Source organism: Rhodnius prolixus, unplaced genomic scaffold (genome assembly GCF_049639745.1).
Source record: "Rhodnius prolixus isolate KJV_2025 unplaced genomic scaffold, Rpr scaffold_1, whole genome shotgun sequence".
In the NCBI taxonomy this organism is placed as follows: domain Eukaryota; kingdom Metazoa; phylum Arthropoda; class Insecta; order Hemiptera; family Reduviidae; genus Rhodnius; species Rhodnius prolixus.
Genome location: NW_027411581.1, coordinates 10,926,216 through 10,941,239, shown reverse-complemented (window position 1 = coordinate 10,941,239; position 15,024 = coordinate 10,926,216). Strand labels below are relative to the sequence as shown.

The 15,024-nt window shown below is 30.5% G+C and overlaps 2 protein-coding genes across 16 annotated transcripts in view; one reads left to right on the top strand and one right to left on the bottom strand.

Moving 5' to 3' along the window:
- The window catches only part of LOC141446317 (bromodomain-containing protein 2-like), a 45,486-nt gene extending 43,561 nt beyond the window's left edge, over nt 1–1,925 (bottom strand). For 2 of the 14 annotated variants that reach the window (XM_074112891.1, XM_074112892.1), the window contains exons 1-2: nt 878–1,925; nt 31–146 (exon numbers count right to left, since the gene is read on the bottom strand). In XM_074112891.1, coding sequence (XP_073968992.1) covers nt 31–61 — 31 coding nt within the window. In that variant the 5' untranslated portion in view covers nt 62–146; nt 878–1,925. Of the gene's footprint in view, nt 1–30; nt 147–375; nt 454–877 lie in introns of all 14 variants that reach the window. The other 12 variants (XM_074112888.1, XM_074112890.1, XM_074112883.1 and 9 more) reach the window with 11 other exon arrangements.
- Nucleotides 1,926–4,067: 2,142 nt separating this feature from the next.
- On the top strand, nt 4,068–9,750 carry wds (WD repeat-containing protein wds). 2 transcript variants are annotated; one of them, XM_074127969.1, is made up of 8 exons: nt 4,068–4,435; nt 4,546–4,642; nt 5,812–5,975; nt 6,523–6,612; nt 6,966–7,105; nt 7,185–7,416; nt 8,508–8,595; nt 9,275–9,750. In XM_074127969.1, the coding sequence occupies exons 1-8, from the start codon at nt 4,328–4,330 to the stop codon at nt 9,373–9,375; spliced, it is 1,020 nt and encodes a 339-aa protein (XP_073984070.1). In that variant the 5' UTR covers nt 4,068–4,327; the 3' UTR covers nt 9,376–9,750. The 2 variants fall into 2 exon arrangements, with proteins under 2 accessions (XP_073984070.1, XP_073984075.1); XM_074127974.1 differs by having other exon boundaries at nt 8,508–8,599; nt 9,275–9,354.
- The last annotated feature ends 5,274 nt before the right edge of the window (nt 9,751–15,024 follow it).

Sequence of the window (15,024 nt, the reverse complement as noted above, 5' to 3'; positions counted from 1 at the left end):
ATGAATTCGAAGAATGTTTGATGAGCTTACCACAGGATTTAACTGTCACCGAGGTTTTCATTAGTGCAGTAAATCCGCCCAAAGTCTTTTTAACTGGGTTAGCCAGTTAATCAGATTCATCGTGACATCCCCTCGTAGGTTTTAATCTGAAAAAGAAAAAAATCTAAACTGAACTAGCTATCAAGTGATAAACTTTCTAACGTCCCTGAGTACTTATAGATGGTAAGAACATCCCTGAAGTGATCGCGAATTAGAAAAAATTTTGAGATTAGTAAACATGAACAGCAACATACATTGGAATTTCTATTAACAAATTAGTGATTTCCATACTTATGAAATGACTGATTTGGAAAAAATTCTACTTATTTTTCATACTATTTCTTTGAATTCCATTAAATTCAACTTCATACTAGCAATCTGCAAACTCTTGAACAATTATCAGCAAATCGATACCTGCACATAAAAGAAATACACTCTTCTACAAAAGGAAATTACTTTTTCCTTGTAGTTAATTTTATTTTTATTGCCAGTAGGCATAAATAATAATGTAATCTTACATACGCGGTAATCGATTGTGAAATAAATTATAAACCCGTTTTACACAATAAACAAGTAAATTCTTTCAAAAACACTGCATTTATAAAAATGAATACATCAAACGTGGAATTTAAAAACAAAAAAAGAATAAAACGAAGCCAACAAAGAATCCTAAAAAATAGGTTAGGTTCGAAAAGAAACGAAATTTATACATTATACTGATACTTTCCACCCAAAAAGTGTTAAAAAAACATCAAAAATTGTCATGAAAAACTAAAAACTTCAGCAAAAGAACTGTCTAAACAAACAGTAATAATTTGAGAGAAAGGGATACGCTTACCTCTTAAAAGTATTAAATCACTAAACAATGTATGATGCACACCTAATTTCAATCACTTTATTTTTGTTATTAGAACGTTCTATGACACAATAAACCACAAAATACCGCAATTAGCACGTGCAAACTTCGGAACGCATAACACATTAAACTATGAATGGAACCGAAGCCCAAGGCTTAACACAAGCTTGGTGTAACCAGGGAGGTATCCATAAAAGGGGGAGTAACCGCGCACGTACTTCCTAAACATAAACACAAACGGTATCACAAAAAATTAAGTTTTTTCACACTTTTTCGCCCAAATTTGTTGAAAAAATATAAAATAAGCTCCTATTTTGGCGCTTAGTTGGTCAACATGGCGGGCTCCCCACTCGGGAAGAAGCCAATAAGGCTGGGCCTAAAACGGTACTCATCAATATACCCAACTAACGATTTGGTCATGAATTACCAATTTTCTGCAAAAAAAAAATGAAAAATATTGCTAAATTTGGTTTTAAAAAAAAACAAAATGCTTGCTTTATTGATATTTTTTATTGAAAACACTCCACTAAACATCAAACGTAGTTATAGATGCTAGGCTGCTTCCGAGGGACAAGGGAACCCACTCATGAATTTTATTTAAATTAGTTTACATTATTTGTAGTTAATAATTTACTACCATGCACTATATCCAAAAGGACCCTGTCCTTGGCCTTTTAATGCAGGATGATTGTCTATGTCCATGATCAATTCGGATTAAATGCGTAAAAACTAAACTATCACATCCACAGCAATGGCTACGCAGATACTCCAACGGGCTCTCTTTTGACTTGTGAAAAATCCTTTGAAATTTGCTACAATCTGATTGGTCTAGACTGGTCACGTGACCCCAAATGTCACAGAATTACATTGATTTTCTCCAATTTATTCCAAACACGTAAAATTTGAAATCCAATGTTTTGGAATGCTGTATATTCATCTTATGATCTTTATTATCTCAATGTTTTTATTTCATACGATTTCCAAGTTAAGTTAGTGAATAGCCCCACTACCAACGTAAGTAGCTAGGTATTCACATCACGTGACTCACCAACTTGCATCACTCCCACTACAAGCCGAATTAGCAGTGTTGACATGTTTTTTTTCATAAATGATTATTTACCACAAATTATTTAATAAATGTTTTGAAATATTTTAATAAATTAAACATTAAAATTATTTCATGCCCTAAATTAAATCTACGTTTTAAAACAACAAAATCAGTTCACTTAAACAAAAATCAAATGCAATCAATTCACGGACAAACACATTTCAAAAAACTAAAAATTTAATGATCGCTTTCTAAAACTCATAAAATCTATCTTAAATTGCCAGAAGGCTTTTCTTTAATAGCAACATATTTTTTTTAAAGCCAGGCATACTATTTTTATCTTTACAAAGTGTTGATAAAATCCATATTTTTACCAAGGATTTTTAATATGTTTAACTATCAACATAGTTTAGGTTTTCAAATCATACTCAATGGAATTATAAAGAACATAAGATTTTTATAATATTAAAAAAATTATAATTTGTTCCTTTTTTTGTTACTACATAGTTTATTAATGCGCTTTATCTAAAACATAGTTTACCAACTACGATTTAAGTTGTTTATATATTTATATTGATAATTAACATTGCAATCATGTATGTTAAAAAAAATCAAGAAAACTCCTTTAAAATTATCTAAAAAAGTTACCAGTTAATAAGTTCAAAGTTTACTTATTATGATTTCAAATAAACAAAAATGATTAGCCACTTTAAACCCCAGAAATATCTAATTTTAACTACCCAATTCAGTACGTATTTTAAAATCTGTCCACACTTTCACCTTGAGTCAAAACTGAATAAGTATTCTAACGAACAAAAAAAAAAAAAAATGTGAGTAGGAACTCAAATCTATAAAGGGATTCTCGGATAGCCAGGCTGCATTGAAGACTAATTGTAAATTCTGGTGTTGCCACTTGAAAGTGGCTGTTGAAAGACTCAAGAGATTAAAGAAATTACATTCTCCTTGAGTAGAAGTAGTTCAGTCTTAGGTTCTTAAGCATTCAGTGCTTTTTAAAAAGTTATATTTTTTTCTTCGAGCCAGCATTCGGGAGGATTTTTCTCGTTTACTGTTAAAATAGACCGCAAATGTCTTTGCCTTCTCTAGATCTCTCGGATTAATTGGAATGTCTATAATTTTTATGTATAACATGTTATTAATAACAAGCTGGAGATATATAAGAGACACTAGCCCTCTCAGTATTCTTTTCCCAACCGACAAAACTAGTTGAACTTTTTTTCGAAACCTTATCGCAAGAAGTGCAGTACATTTCCCAATATCTTCTTACACTTTCTTATGTTTATATCGCCGATGTCAACCAAAGCCTTTCTTATATTTATATCGCCTCAAAGAGCCACCGCAAACCTCGACGCCCAGAATGATGAGTTCGCTCATCTATGCTTTTGCAATGACTAAGTAATTGAAGCGGATTCCTTTCCTAGTCAAACAAAACCTACAATGACCACCGTCTATCAGACCTAGCAAGCTCATGAGTTTCCTGAATCTGCAATATCCGATCAGTATGCCTACCAAGACTAGTAAAACTCCTTGTCTCAGAAGGTCCGCCATATCCTTGGCTTTCGCCAAAAAATCTTGATTTGAATTAACAAAAATTTGTTAGAACTTCAGTTGTCCAGTGGAAGGATGCTATTTTGAATTCTTTTTTCCTTAGAAGATCTAAAAGCATATATTTTCGAAAATTAAACTATTTTGTAAGTTGGACTTTACTATTAGCAACTAATTAGTTGCGGATATAGAAAGCCATCATATTAATCTACACTTTTTTATATTATAACATCAAACGAAATCCATTTCGAAAACAGAAACTAGTACCAATCAGTACATACCGTCCCTTCAGCTGTTAGTATAAGAAAAATAAATCGATTTTAATTGATTAATAGGCGTAATGCAGAAGAATCATGTAATATAATACTTCAGTCATAAAACAAACCTTTAAATATTTTGTTAACGAATTACTTACTAAGTTTGAAGCTAAGTGAAAAAATAATTTTAATGAACTGAAACCTTTTTAATTTGTATTTTTTTTTTTAAACAAAGAATCGAAGTAATTCGATTATGAAGATATTAATTCCAACAAACGGCAAATTGGTTTTGTATTTTTCTTTCTATCGAGTGAGTGGAAGTGGAGGTAACAAGCTAAGCACGGTCTGCCATTTGTATATGTTCACAATAAATGAGCAACTACTCGGAAACTATTCAATAATTTGTGTCTATTAATCGTTAGGAGTGAAATGAATAGCTTTGAAACTTCATATGCAAAAAACAGCCTTATTGTATGTACAATTCTTGACGTCTCTATAAAAAGGTTCCACTTTTTGGATTAAGTGACCATTTTTATTCAGCAATATTTTATTTTATTTTTTAAAATGGTACCTCTCGGACCGTCTGCTAATCTGCCTCCAAGTGGAAATCATCAGCTAGGCTCTCTGAGTTCGAATTCTGGAGGAGGAAATAAATCATCCAGCTCCGGAATGGTAAGTTATATTTATATTTAGTTTTTTGGAGTCCACTTTTTAATTATTTTGTTCTTGGTAAAGTAACTTGTAAGATTATTCAAATATAATTTGTTACTGTTTGTTTTTAGAAACCTAACTACACTCTCAAATTTACCCTAGCTGGGCATACGAAGGCAGTGTCATCTGTAAAATTTAGTCCTAATGGTGAATGGCTGGCTAGTTCATGTGAGTTATTTACTTGTAACTACCATTTAAAATTTTGGTATACAAAGAATTTTTAAAAGGGTAAAGATAAAAGTGTTATTAATTGGTCTTAAGCAAGAAATTAAAGAATATGGTTGGTTGCTTATTTTCCTTATTTTCGCGTATTAAAGAAGACATGACATTCGAAAATAATTTTTTCTTAAAATTGAGTGGCTTACACTGTATTGTGTTTCTCTGTAACTTAGCATCACAGTGTTAACTCACACATGAACAGGATCTAATCTAGACGCTGTAAATTAGGATATTCCTTTTCCTTCATGAATAACTCTTTTTTTTTTATTAGATTGTCTTTTAATGCAGTCTAACATATTTCATACTTAGAAAACAACTGAAATGCTATATATATATGCATATATATGTATGTATAACTTCCTTAATCATTTTAGTATAGATTGCATGTGTTTGTTTTTGTTTTCTTCTTTGAGAATTTGATTCCGATAGGTTGTCACTGGAGGTTAAGGTATCCTTTGCCTGTTACTTCTCTGAGCAGAGCCATCGTTTTTATAGCTTTCAATTTCAGCTTGCCGGGTACTTAGTCGACTGGTCGAGAAGAGCTTCACGACACTTCTCTGAATAGTGCTATTAGTTTTCTCCTTTATTCATCTGTTCTTTGGAGTCCAGCGTGGTTTGGTGCAGCTTGGACTGCCAAAAATGTTTTCACCTTTTACTATTTCCTTCCTTCAGGAAGCAGCATTCAATGATATCAGCTTGGAACGCATAGGCCATATCTCCTACGACAGAAATATATCTTTGAATCAGCTCTGTCAGCCATTTTCCTCTTGCTAGGAAACGTGGAAAACATGGAAGGGATTAGCCGAGTGGTTAGCAAATGTAACACGGAGATCACGGCTTTGAATCCAGCTTCTAGCCCTTAGATTTTCTCTTTCTTGGAGCTTCTTTACAGTTCACTGCCTGGAGATGGAAAGTACTGTTTTTATTGAGAGAACACTGCTCCGGCAGTTCACTGTAATAAATAGTGTGTGTAGAAGGGTCTCCTGAGTTTAATTATAGTAATGTACTTCTCTCTTTTTTTTAATGAGTATTATTTGCAGAAATTTAAATGCTTTTATTTTCTGGCAAGAAAGAAATAAAAAAATAAATACATTAATGTTAGTTTTTAACTTTTTCAGCTGCAGATAAACTAATCAAAATTTGGGGAGCCTATGATGGTAAATTTGAAAAAACCATAGCTGGACATAAATTAGGAATATCTGATGTCGCTTGGTCAAGTGATAGTCGATTATTAGTCAGTGCGTCTGATGATAAGACTTTAAAAATTTGGGAACTGAGTTCAGTAAGTTGAAGTGTTATCTTTTTCGTAATTTAAACTTAAAAAATTTCCTAATATTCATTTTTCTAAAATTAAAATTAAGGTTTACTTCTTAGGTACTTTTTTGTATTTGTAAATTTGTAAAAAGCTTTTAAACTACATCAGTGTTAATACTTCAATAATCATCTTTCATTTTAATAGAAAATGAAAAATAGGATTCGGGAGAAATTAATAACAAATGACGGATATTATAAATCTATCGACTTAAAGATTTAATTAATTTTTGTTGTAAGTCAAGATCAATAATTGTTTTTAACTCAAAAATGAGGATGCATTTACTTTAAGAGAAGTTTTTTATTAATATTACTTTACTTTCACATTTTAAAAGATATAAGTTAGTAGATTAATTTAAAGTGCAATAACAAGGGACCAACTCGTTCAGACGGGACCTGCCTTTCAATGCAAACTTATTTTTAACTAACTGTCAGTTTTAAATTTTAATAAAACATTCCTATACTTATTATTATGTTTTTTACAATTGTTGTAAATTTGTTTTTATTATTTGTTTTAGGCGAAATGCTTAAAGACATTAAAAGGACACAGCAACTATGTATTCTGCTGTAATTTTAACCCTCAATCAAATCTAATTGTTTCTGGTTCTGTAAGTATAAATATATAATAACTTCTTAAGTCGGGAATTAGAATTCAATAGTTTCTGGTTACCGCATGTGACCCTCCTTGAATAATTTTTTGGCCCGCGATATTCATCCTAATTTTACAAAATTAATTTATTATCTCCAAATGAAACTAATCTAAAATGAAATTAATCTGTAAGTTTAAAAGGAAATTTAAAAAATTATAAAATTTATTGAAAGTAAAAGTTCTATTACATTCCGTATATCAGTATTTAAATTTGAAATTAAATATTTTAACGCCTAAACAAATTTCAGTTTTTGTCATATTACTATTCAGTTGTAATTGATGTAACTTGTGTGATTTTTTTTTTTCAACCAGTTTGATGAGAGTGTAAGAATTTGGGATGTTCGAACTGGAAAATGTTTGAAAACTCTGCCAGCCCACTCAGATCCAGTCAGTGCGGTTCATTTTAATCGTGATGGATCGCTTATTGTTTCGAGCAGCTACGATGGTTTATGGTTAGTTATGTAGTATACTCTCTTAAAATAAATTCCTAGTTTATTTAATAAACTAAAAGAAAGATAATTTTTGTTATAGCCGAATATGGGACACAGCATCCGGTCAGTGTTTAAAAACACTTATAGACGATGATAACCCTCCTGTGTCATTTGTAAAATTTTCACCAAATGGAAAGTATATTTTAGCTGCTACTCTAGACAACACTTTGAAATTGTGGGATTACAGTAAAGGAAAATGTTTGAAAACTTATACTGGTCATAAGAATGAAAAATATTGTATATTTGCAAATTTTTCTGTTACGGGAGGAAAGGTAATTATCATAAATAATTTCTGTCAAAAGTGTTTAGTCTTAGTTTAGTGTCTTTTATTACAATATTTGTAATCTATTGCGGGAATGATTTCGAAAAAAGTCCCAATGGCTGAAACTATTTTATACATATTTTTAAACGGAATTATGTTATATTAGAGGAATATGATTGGTTACTTTTTGTGATTAAGCTTTTGTTTGAGGCTTTATAACCAGTTGCATTCATCGATTACATGTTAACTACGACCACTGTTAACTAGGAGTATTATTGCAGGTGTTGCTCGTAATGTTTGGCTTGGTTAGTTAGCCACAGAATTTTTAATTTCCTGTCAATAAGGTGCTAGGCCACATCTCCACTGGGTTTTTATTATTTTTATTTTTTAAATGTTTTATATATCGTATTTTATAAACTTGCCGCAGATTGGCTCAAAAGGAATTTATCTTGTTTAGTTCTTTTAGAAATCGGTTTTGTACTGTTCTTATTACTGCTTTCAGATCTATCTCTAAATAATTTATAATGAGAATTACACAACAACACAATATTAGAAATTGACCAAGTCAGGGCAAAGGATTAATAAAACTTGTTATGTTATAGTGTAAATACTTATATTTATAATCAATGATACAAGTAACAGCCATGATATTGCCATACCAAGATTGTGAGGATTCTGTTTATGTAGTTAAAAAACTGAGGGGCGCTAATGATCACAGTCGTCGATGCGCCCTAAAAATAAAAATTAGCCAGACATGCTAATTACCTTAGTATGCTAAATGAATCACTGATAATTTTTGACCGATTCCTCGATATTTGAATCCTACCTAGCAATATTTAATACCACCAACAAACTGTGCTAATATTTATTCATTTTTTCTCTGTTTCTAATTAATAAGAGAAAGATGATTATTTTGATAGTGCAATAATGAAGATTATATTTGACCAGATCGCGGTTTCGAAGATTATTAGTTTATTTAATTAAAAAGTTGATAAATATTTCATATAAGTAATTATTACTAAATGGTAAAGGTGATCATTGTTTCTTGTTTTAATATTTTATATACTACTTAATCATCTTGACATTTATATTTTATTCCAGTGGATTGTATCAGGATCAGAAGATAATTATGTCTACATATGGAATTTACAAACAAAAGAAATCGTACAAAAACTAAATGGACACACTGGTTGGTAAAGAATTGGTTTAATATTCCTTCAAAATATCAAATGTGAACTAGCAGTTCATTCTTTGAGTTTGGTGGTTACGAACACACACATTTACAAAAAGAACAACTTGTAAAAACTTGTTACTTCTAATACATTAATTTTGTAGACGGGCTTTGCGTCCAACTACTAATCAGGTATCGGGTAGGTGGGTTTACATCTTCGAATTACATAATCCAAAACCCAGTCTGGGAATCGTACACCACGTCTGTACATTATTCACGATTCTTGCCTAACCCCTTGATTGTGTCACCATAATCACCTCAAGGCTTGAATTGATACACGTGCATCTTCAAAAATCTCACAATGTAATGCCACAGCCGACTGCTCTTGTTCTACTAGTAATAAGTATTTCTTGTATTCGAATAAAATTAAATACTTGAACAAAAAAAATCTTTTCACTTGTCCACCCTCTTCTCGGCAGAAAAATTTATTGCTTGTGTGCATTTGCTGACCCAGATCTAGATTATAATTTTTTTGGAGAGTTATCTGTGATGAATCTTTCAAAATTCCAATTGACTTAAAAGTAAAGTAATTAATTGCGGGTAAAGATAACTCTATCTGTAAGTTGATTAAAAAGAATGTATCTTTTATGTATCTTTATCTTAATTTTATCCATTGAGACTCCACTAATTTTTGCAGATGTGGTACTTTGTACTACTTGTCATCCTACAGAAAATATAATCGCTTCTGCTGCTTTGGAACAAGATAAGACAATAAAACTATGGAAAAGCGATACATAGCCTTCTGAGAGAGTGTTTATCACACCATCAAGATTTACTTATTAATATCTTAAGAAAGATCTTAGCAGATTTTTCAGTGAAATAGAAGAGTAATCAGAAAATGACTTCGACGAAAATAAATTAAATATTTTACTATAGGACCTCTTACTAACGGAGTTTTAAGAACATAGTATAAAAAAAATTGAGCTGTACCATTTGATAGTATTTGCAGTTATATTTCTTTTTAAGTTATGGACAGATTGTAATGAACGTTTAAGATAATTTTTGTTTCATATTTGAATTCTGGAGTGTGATTATATTTTGTAAATAAAACTTTTTTTTAAAATTAATATACGCAGATTACATTTTTCAATAAAATGTTCTCTTTAAATGTTATTGGTATTTTTACTTAACGTGCATTTTATTCAACATTCTACTTAAGCAATCTTAAGAAAAGAATTCTTAATGTAGAAAATATTAAAATATATAGGATGAATGTTAAAAAAGAATAGAATTCCAACAAAAAAGTTAATAAAGGAGCTGTAGAAAAATTGTTTGAGAAGGATGCACACAAAGAAAGCCACACCCACCCCAACAGTTTCTGTATTTAATTAAATTTATGAACTCAGTAACAACTGGAGATAAGTTGCTTTAAAAAATTCTAAAGTATAAAAAGAAGGCTGTAGTCATCAAGGCAAATAAAATACTCATAATCAATGAGGTCACATTTAATTAAATGATGGAATGGAAATCACTGTATCGTGTGAAATTAAGAAATTCGGTATTCTAATGTGTATCCATTAAGAATTAAACAATTATTAAAAGGACTGTGAACAGTTTTATTGAAGAACTTAGGATTTGTTGAAAAAAAAAAATCTTACAATGAAGGCAGTTAACGCTAAAGGAAACACTGCGTCCTTTCATAATAAGTTTTGAGATGAAAAATACTTCCCGATGTAAAAGATTTGGATTTCCTTTCTGTGTTTTTGTAAAGATATTAATGTTTGTGAAATGAAATATGAAGAAACATGTCCAAAATTAAAATTAATCTTGATGACTAGTGGACTATATCTAAAAATTATTTCTAGTATTAAAAATATGTTCAACGAAACAAAATTTTCAACATATGGGCAATTCAAATGTACATATCAGTTAATTTATTGATCAGCAAATGTTTACTATAGTGCCATGACAAATATTTAGTTGTACCAAAATTTCAAGTAATATCACAGAAATGGACCAACTTAAGCTGGAAGTTGAAAAATACTCAATGGAAAAAGAAGCAGAATTACAATTGAAAATTAAAAGCCTCGAATGCGAGATGGTGCAACTTTATAACAAATTACTTGTGGAGAAAAGCAAATTAGATCAAACAATAGCAGAGCAGTATGTACCAGTACCAGATAATAATAATTTATCAAGTGCCTTAAATGTTGAACATCTTCCCCAGTGCCCAAATTCACGAATGGTTTTGGAAATAGATCCGAATTGTAAACTACATGGGCATGTGTATTCCAAACATTCAGAAAGTGCACCTACCAGTAGGAATGCTCAATCAATTTTGTCAATGTTTAATAAGAAAAGTAAAACTGACTTATTACAAGTTAGCAGTTATGCAGGTGGGGATATAAATAAAAATGATGATAATTCAATTAATCTGACATCAATACCACCTGAGAGTGGTGATCAGGTACGTAATAGCCATTTAACCAACTACGCCCAACAAAATTTAGAAACCTTAAACGTCAGTCGTGTTCAGACTAGTAATAGATTAAATAGTTATCACCAACTTGGACAGTCAACTCAATCTAGGGAAAGTACCAATGAGGATATAATCGGTCAAAATCAAACCTCCTATACAGAAAAACTTGAGAATATTCTCAATAATTCTATCAACCAATCAGGTGCAGCCATAAAAGAACATTCGGTAATAAAAAAAAATGTTTATAATAATTTGAAATCAAAGTCACGTGTGAATATTTGCAAAATATTAGAAATTAATGACTATCCAAAATGTTCAGTAAATTTACAAAATTTTGATGATGGCCTGAGAAACCTAGATGGTACCACAGTTGAGCAAGCAGAACTAGCTATATTAAAAGCGTTTAATATTACTGAAACTAATAACAAAATGGACGATAGACATGACGACGAGTTTGCACAATTATTACAAGAAATAGCTTCAAGCTTCAAGAACTAATTATAATTGACATAAAACTAAATTTGTTCATTGGTATGTGTAAATTTTATGTTAATATTTGATATTAGTAACTGAAATAAATATTGTAATTCTTGTACCAAAGTTTGTTTCTTTATACCACTATGTTTAATTTTACAAAACCTCTAATTTAGATGGGTTGAGTAATTTGTGTTTTTTCAAAATTGCGTTTCATTAGTCAACTATTGCCAGAAAAACACGGGAATGACCTACGCACTTAAAATTAGTCTTTCTTTAAATTCTATAAATAAATAACTTTTATACAGTCAAATAAATATGCACTAGAGTTAAAATAAATTATATACTTCTAATAATTATAAATTTGTGTCTTTTTTTCACTCTTCTAAACTTGTAAACAGCTTTTTTTTATGCAATTAAGGGTATTTCTTGAAAATGTCATCATGCGACGCAGTATTGTGTAACTTTTATTTTAAAAAAATGTTTTCTTCTACGGACTTATACTAATTTTCATTGATTCTCACTTTAAGAAAAAGTAAAAGATTTTGTAATCTTTTCTTCATGTTCTGGTAGGAGGCAGCAGCTTTCTGCTAACAGCATGTCGCATATTTCTTTCATATTACTCAATTAGATGTGAGGCCAGTTTAAATTGAGTTTCTATGAATGAAACTATTTTATGGACTGCTGGAAAAAACGTAAATGTCGAAGTTAACTTAATCCTCCTCCAAAAGTTCCAGGCAGTCAAACTGATAACAGTATTAAACATAATAAGTGAATATTGGAATATTTATACATTCTTTCATATATTTACAACAAATTACTTTTTTTTCAACCTTTATTAACAAAAATAATAATAACCAAAATTTTTTGAAATGATAAAAAATAAAAAAGTAAAAGCAAACAAAAAAAATGGAAATATTAACCATTAATAATTCAATAAATACAAATTAGTAGAGTGAGTTTTTTTTAAAACTATCTACTTGATGTGGAATCGGTGATGGCAACTTTATTATATCCGAACGATAAAGCACTCAAAATTAAATAAGTAATAGTTTGAACATGAACTTGCAATAACATGAGTTTATGCGCTGAAAACAAATTTCAAGGCAGATATTACGGTTATTTTTAACTACAGAAATTTTTTTTGAAGGAGAATGAGGAACATTCTTCAAGGAACACTCAAAATACTTGAAATTTAAAATAAAAATCCGCGTCCAAGAATTGTGTTTTGCACAATATTTGCTGTAATAATATTTACTTTCTAGCAACTATTTCCTCGTTGGGTATTATAAAAATTTCGTGTGTACAATCACACTACTTTCATTACGTAATTGTTCAGAAATTAATTTTCTCGAATTTTCAAATTTGTCAACTTCAATATTATACAAATACACTAATATAAAAAATGATACCTAAAATGCGATATTTCCTGAGAAAACGTTTTAAACTAAACTGGTAGGGTTATACATACATTACGTCCAAGTTCAATTGTAACGTTCAGCTAAGGCCTTTCAAATGTTGCCTCCATGCTTAATCTTTATTAACGTTATTCATTATACATTTCTCTAAAATGGTACTTATTGAGAAGCTTCATTAAGAGAATTTCTTTCGGGATAATGGTTGAAGGAAAGTTGACTTTTTGTACCAATATCTAGTTTGAAGAGAATCAAAGGAGCCATTTTTAAGAAAACTTGAAAACAATAATATTTCAGCAAATTGACACGATGATGGCTGATTTTGTCGAGTTTTATCATAGTATCAGGAAATCTGCACGATCTTTCATTTTCTGCACGAAGGTAAAGACAAGACAAGATTTAAAGTACAAGATTTTGACTAATTTTTTAAATCATAATTACAACTATGAAGATGAGCCTCATTATTTAATACATCGGTAACTTATGAATAATTTGATTTCTCTACGCTCCTCAGTTCTGTCACATCTTCATGCGTTTATTATTAGGTCTCCGTTTAGTTAATATAAAAATCCTTTAGTTCACAGTGGGTTGGGTTCTATAGTCACATTCTTTACAAATCACAGGCAGGTTTGTACTTCAATCACAAGATGTTCTGAATTCTTTAGTCAAGGGCAGATTTGACGCTAACAAATGGGATGTGTGTGCATAATTTGGCCCACCTATCTTCTTCTCACTACTAAGATTGACGGTCTAACTTGAATAATGGAAACTGCTGCGTTGTCCAATCATCTCCACTTAAAAGTTTCATACTGAAGACCATACTAGCTATTTCCATTTAAATTCTACGCCAACTGGCTATTTATGGATCAATGAAGCTGTTAGTTTCTGTCCAATCGCAAGATTCTGTTTGTCACTAAGGAGATCATTTATGGTCATCCATATAATTGAAAACTGTAACAGTTCCGTACAATTATTGATAATGCAACATGAAATATTCCTATCTTCTCTACCTTTGAATAGAACTGCTTCTAGCTTGAGATTAACTTAAGATTACATTTAGGCATTCCTTTGTCATAGAATTCGCCAAATTATTGGGCTTACTTTAATCAGATGCTGAACTCCTATTCTTGTTTTGTTAAATTTCTTGAAAAAGTTTTCATATTCTTTATTATACTTGGCCTAATAGTTACTCTTTAATAGGTGAGTAAATATAAGCGTTTTTTTCTTTCAATGTGAATTCATTCTAAAACTTAATTTGTTCCCGCTGCTTCTACGTAAACAATTCTACACCTACGTCTTAAATGTAGTCAATGAGCTTAAAGACATTTGTAAGATCAATTTACCAAAAAGTTTTCTGACAAATTGAAAATGTGATTAGGTCCCGTAGTGCTGGGTAGTATCGCTTATGTATTAATGGAAGTAGCATCGTTCAAGAAGCTTATTAGACCTTCAAAACCAGGATAAACAAATGGGAACACAACTTTCAAGTATGTTATCTCAATTCGTCTGAGATTCATTTTAAGGCCAGTTATTTTAGCGTGGTTTCATTTAGATCAAAGTTTAAAATTTATAACGTACATCTTTTTAAAAGGACACTTTCATAAAACAGTGATTCAATCTTTCCTTCTACAAATTACTCTTCCTTTTAATATTTATAAAAACTAAACTCATCATTGAATAAGTTGGCAAGCTATTTATTTAATGAATTCTAGGGATATGCAGGTGAACACTAGCACATTATAGTGTTAATTAACTTAAAGTGAAAAGTCATAATTTTTTATTTACTATTGTAATAATAAATTATTGTTAGAAGTCACAATCCTTAGAACAGGAAGGCATACAGCCGTAATGGTGGAAGTAACGAGTTGAAAGTTTATTTACCGCACACAAGCGCGGACACATGGCTGAAAATAGAGTCTAACGTTTATAAATAAAGCCAATGGAAAATCCCTAGAATAACTGTCTACATAATTAAAAAACACTCACATGACTTCTTCTTACAGCAGTTTGTCATTAAATTTTCTACAAACTTAGACTTTGTATTAAACAATTTAGTTGGCTAATTTTACAAAATAGATT

Excerpts from the sequence above, each read along its gene's own strand:
- wds (XM_074127969.1), top strand. The coding sequence starts at position 4,328 with ATGGTACCTCTCGGACCGTCTGCTAATCTGCCTCCAAGTGGAAATCAT. Across the intron at positions 5,976-6,522 it reads AAATTTGGGAACTGAGTTCA|GCGAAATGCTTAAAGACATT; the intron begins GTAAGTTGAAGT and ends TATTTGTTTTAG. Across the intron at positions 6,613-6,965 it reads ATCTAATTGTTTCTGGTTCT|TTTGATGAGAGTGTAAGAAT; the intron begins GTAAGTATAAAT and ends TTTTTCAACCAG.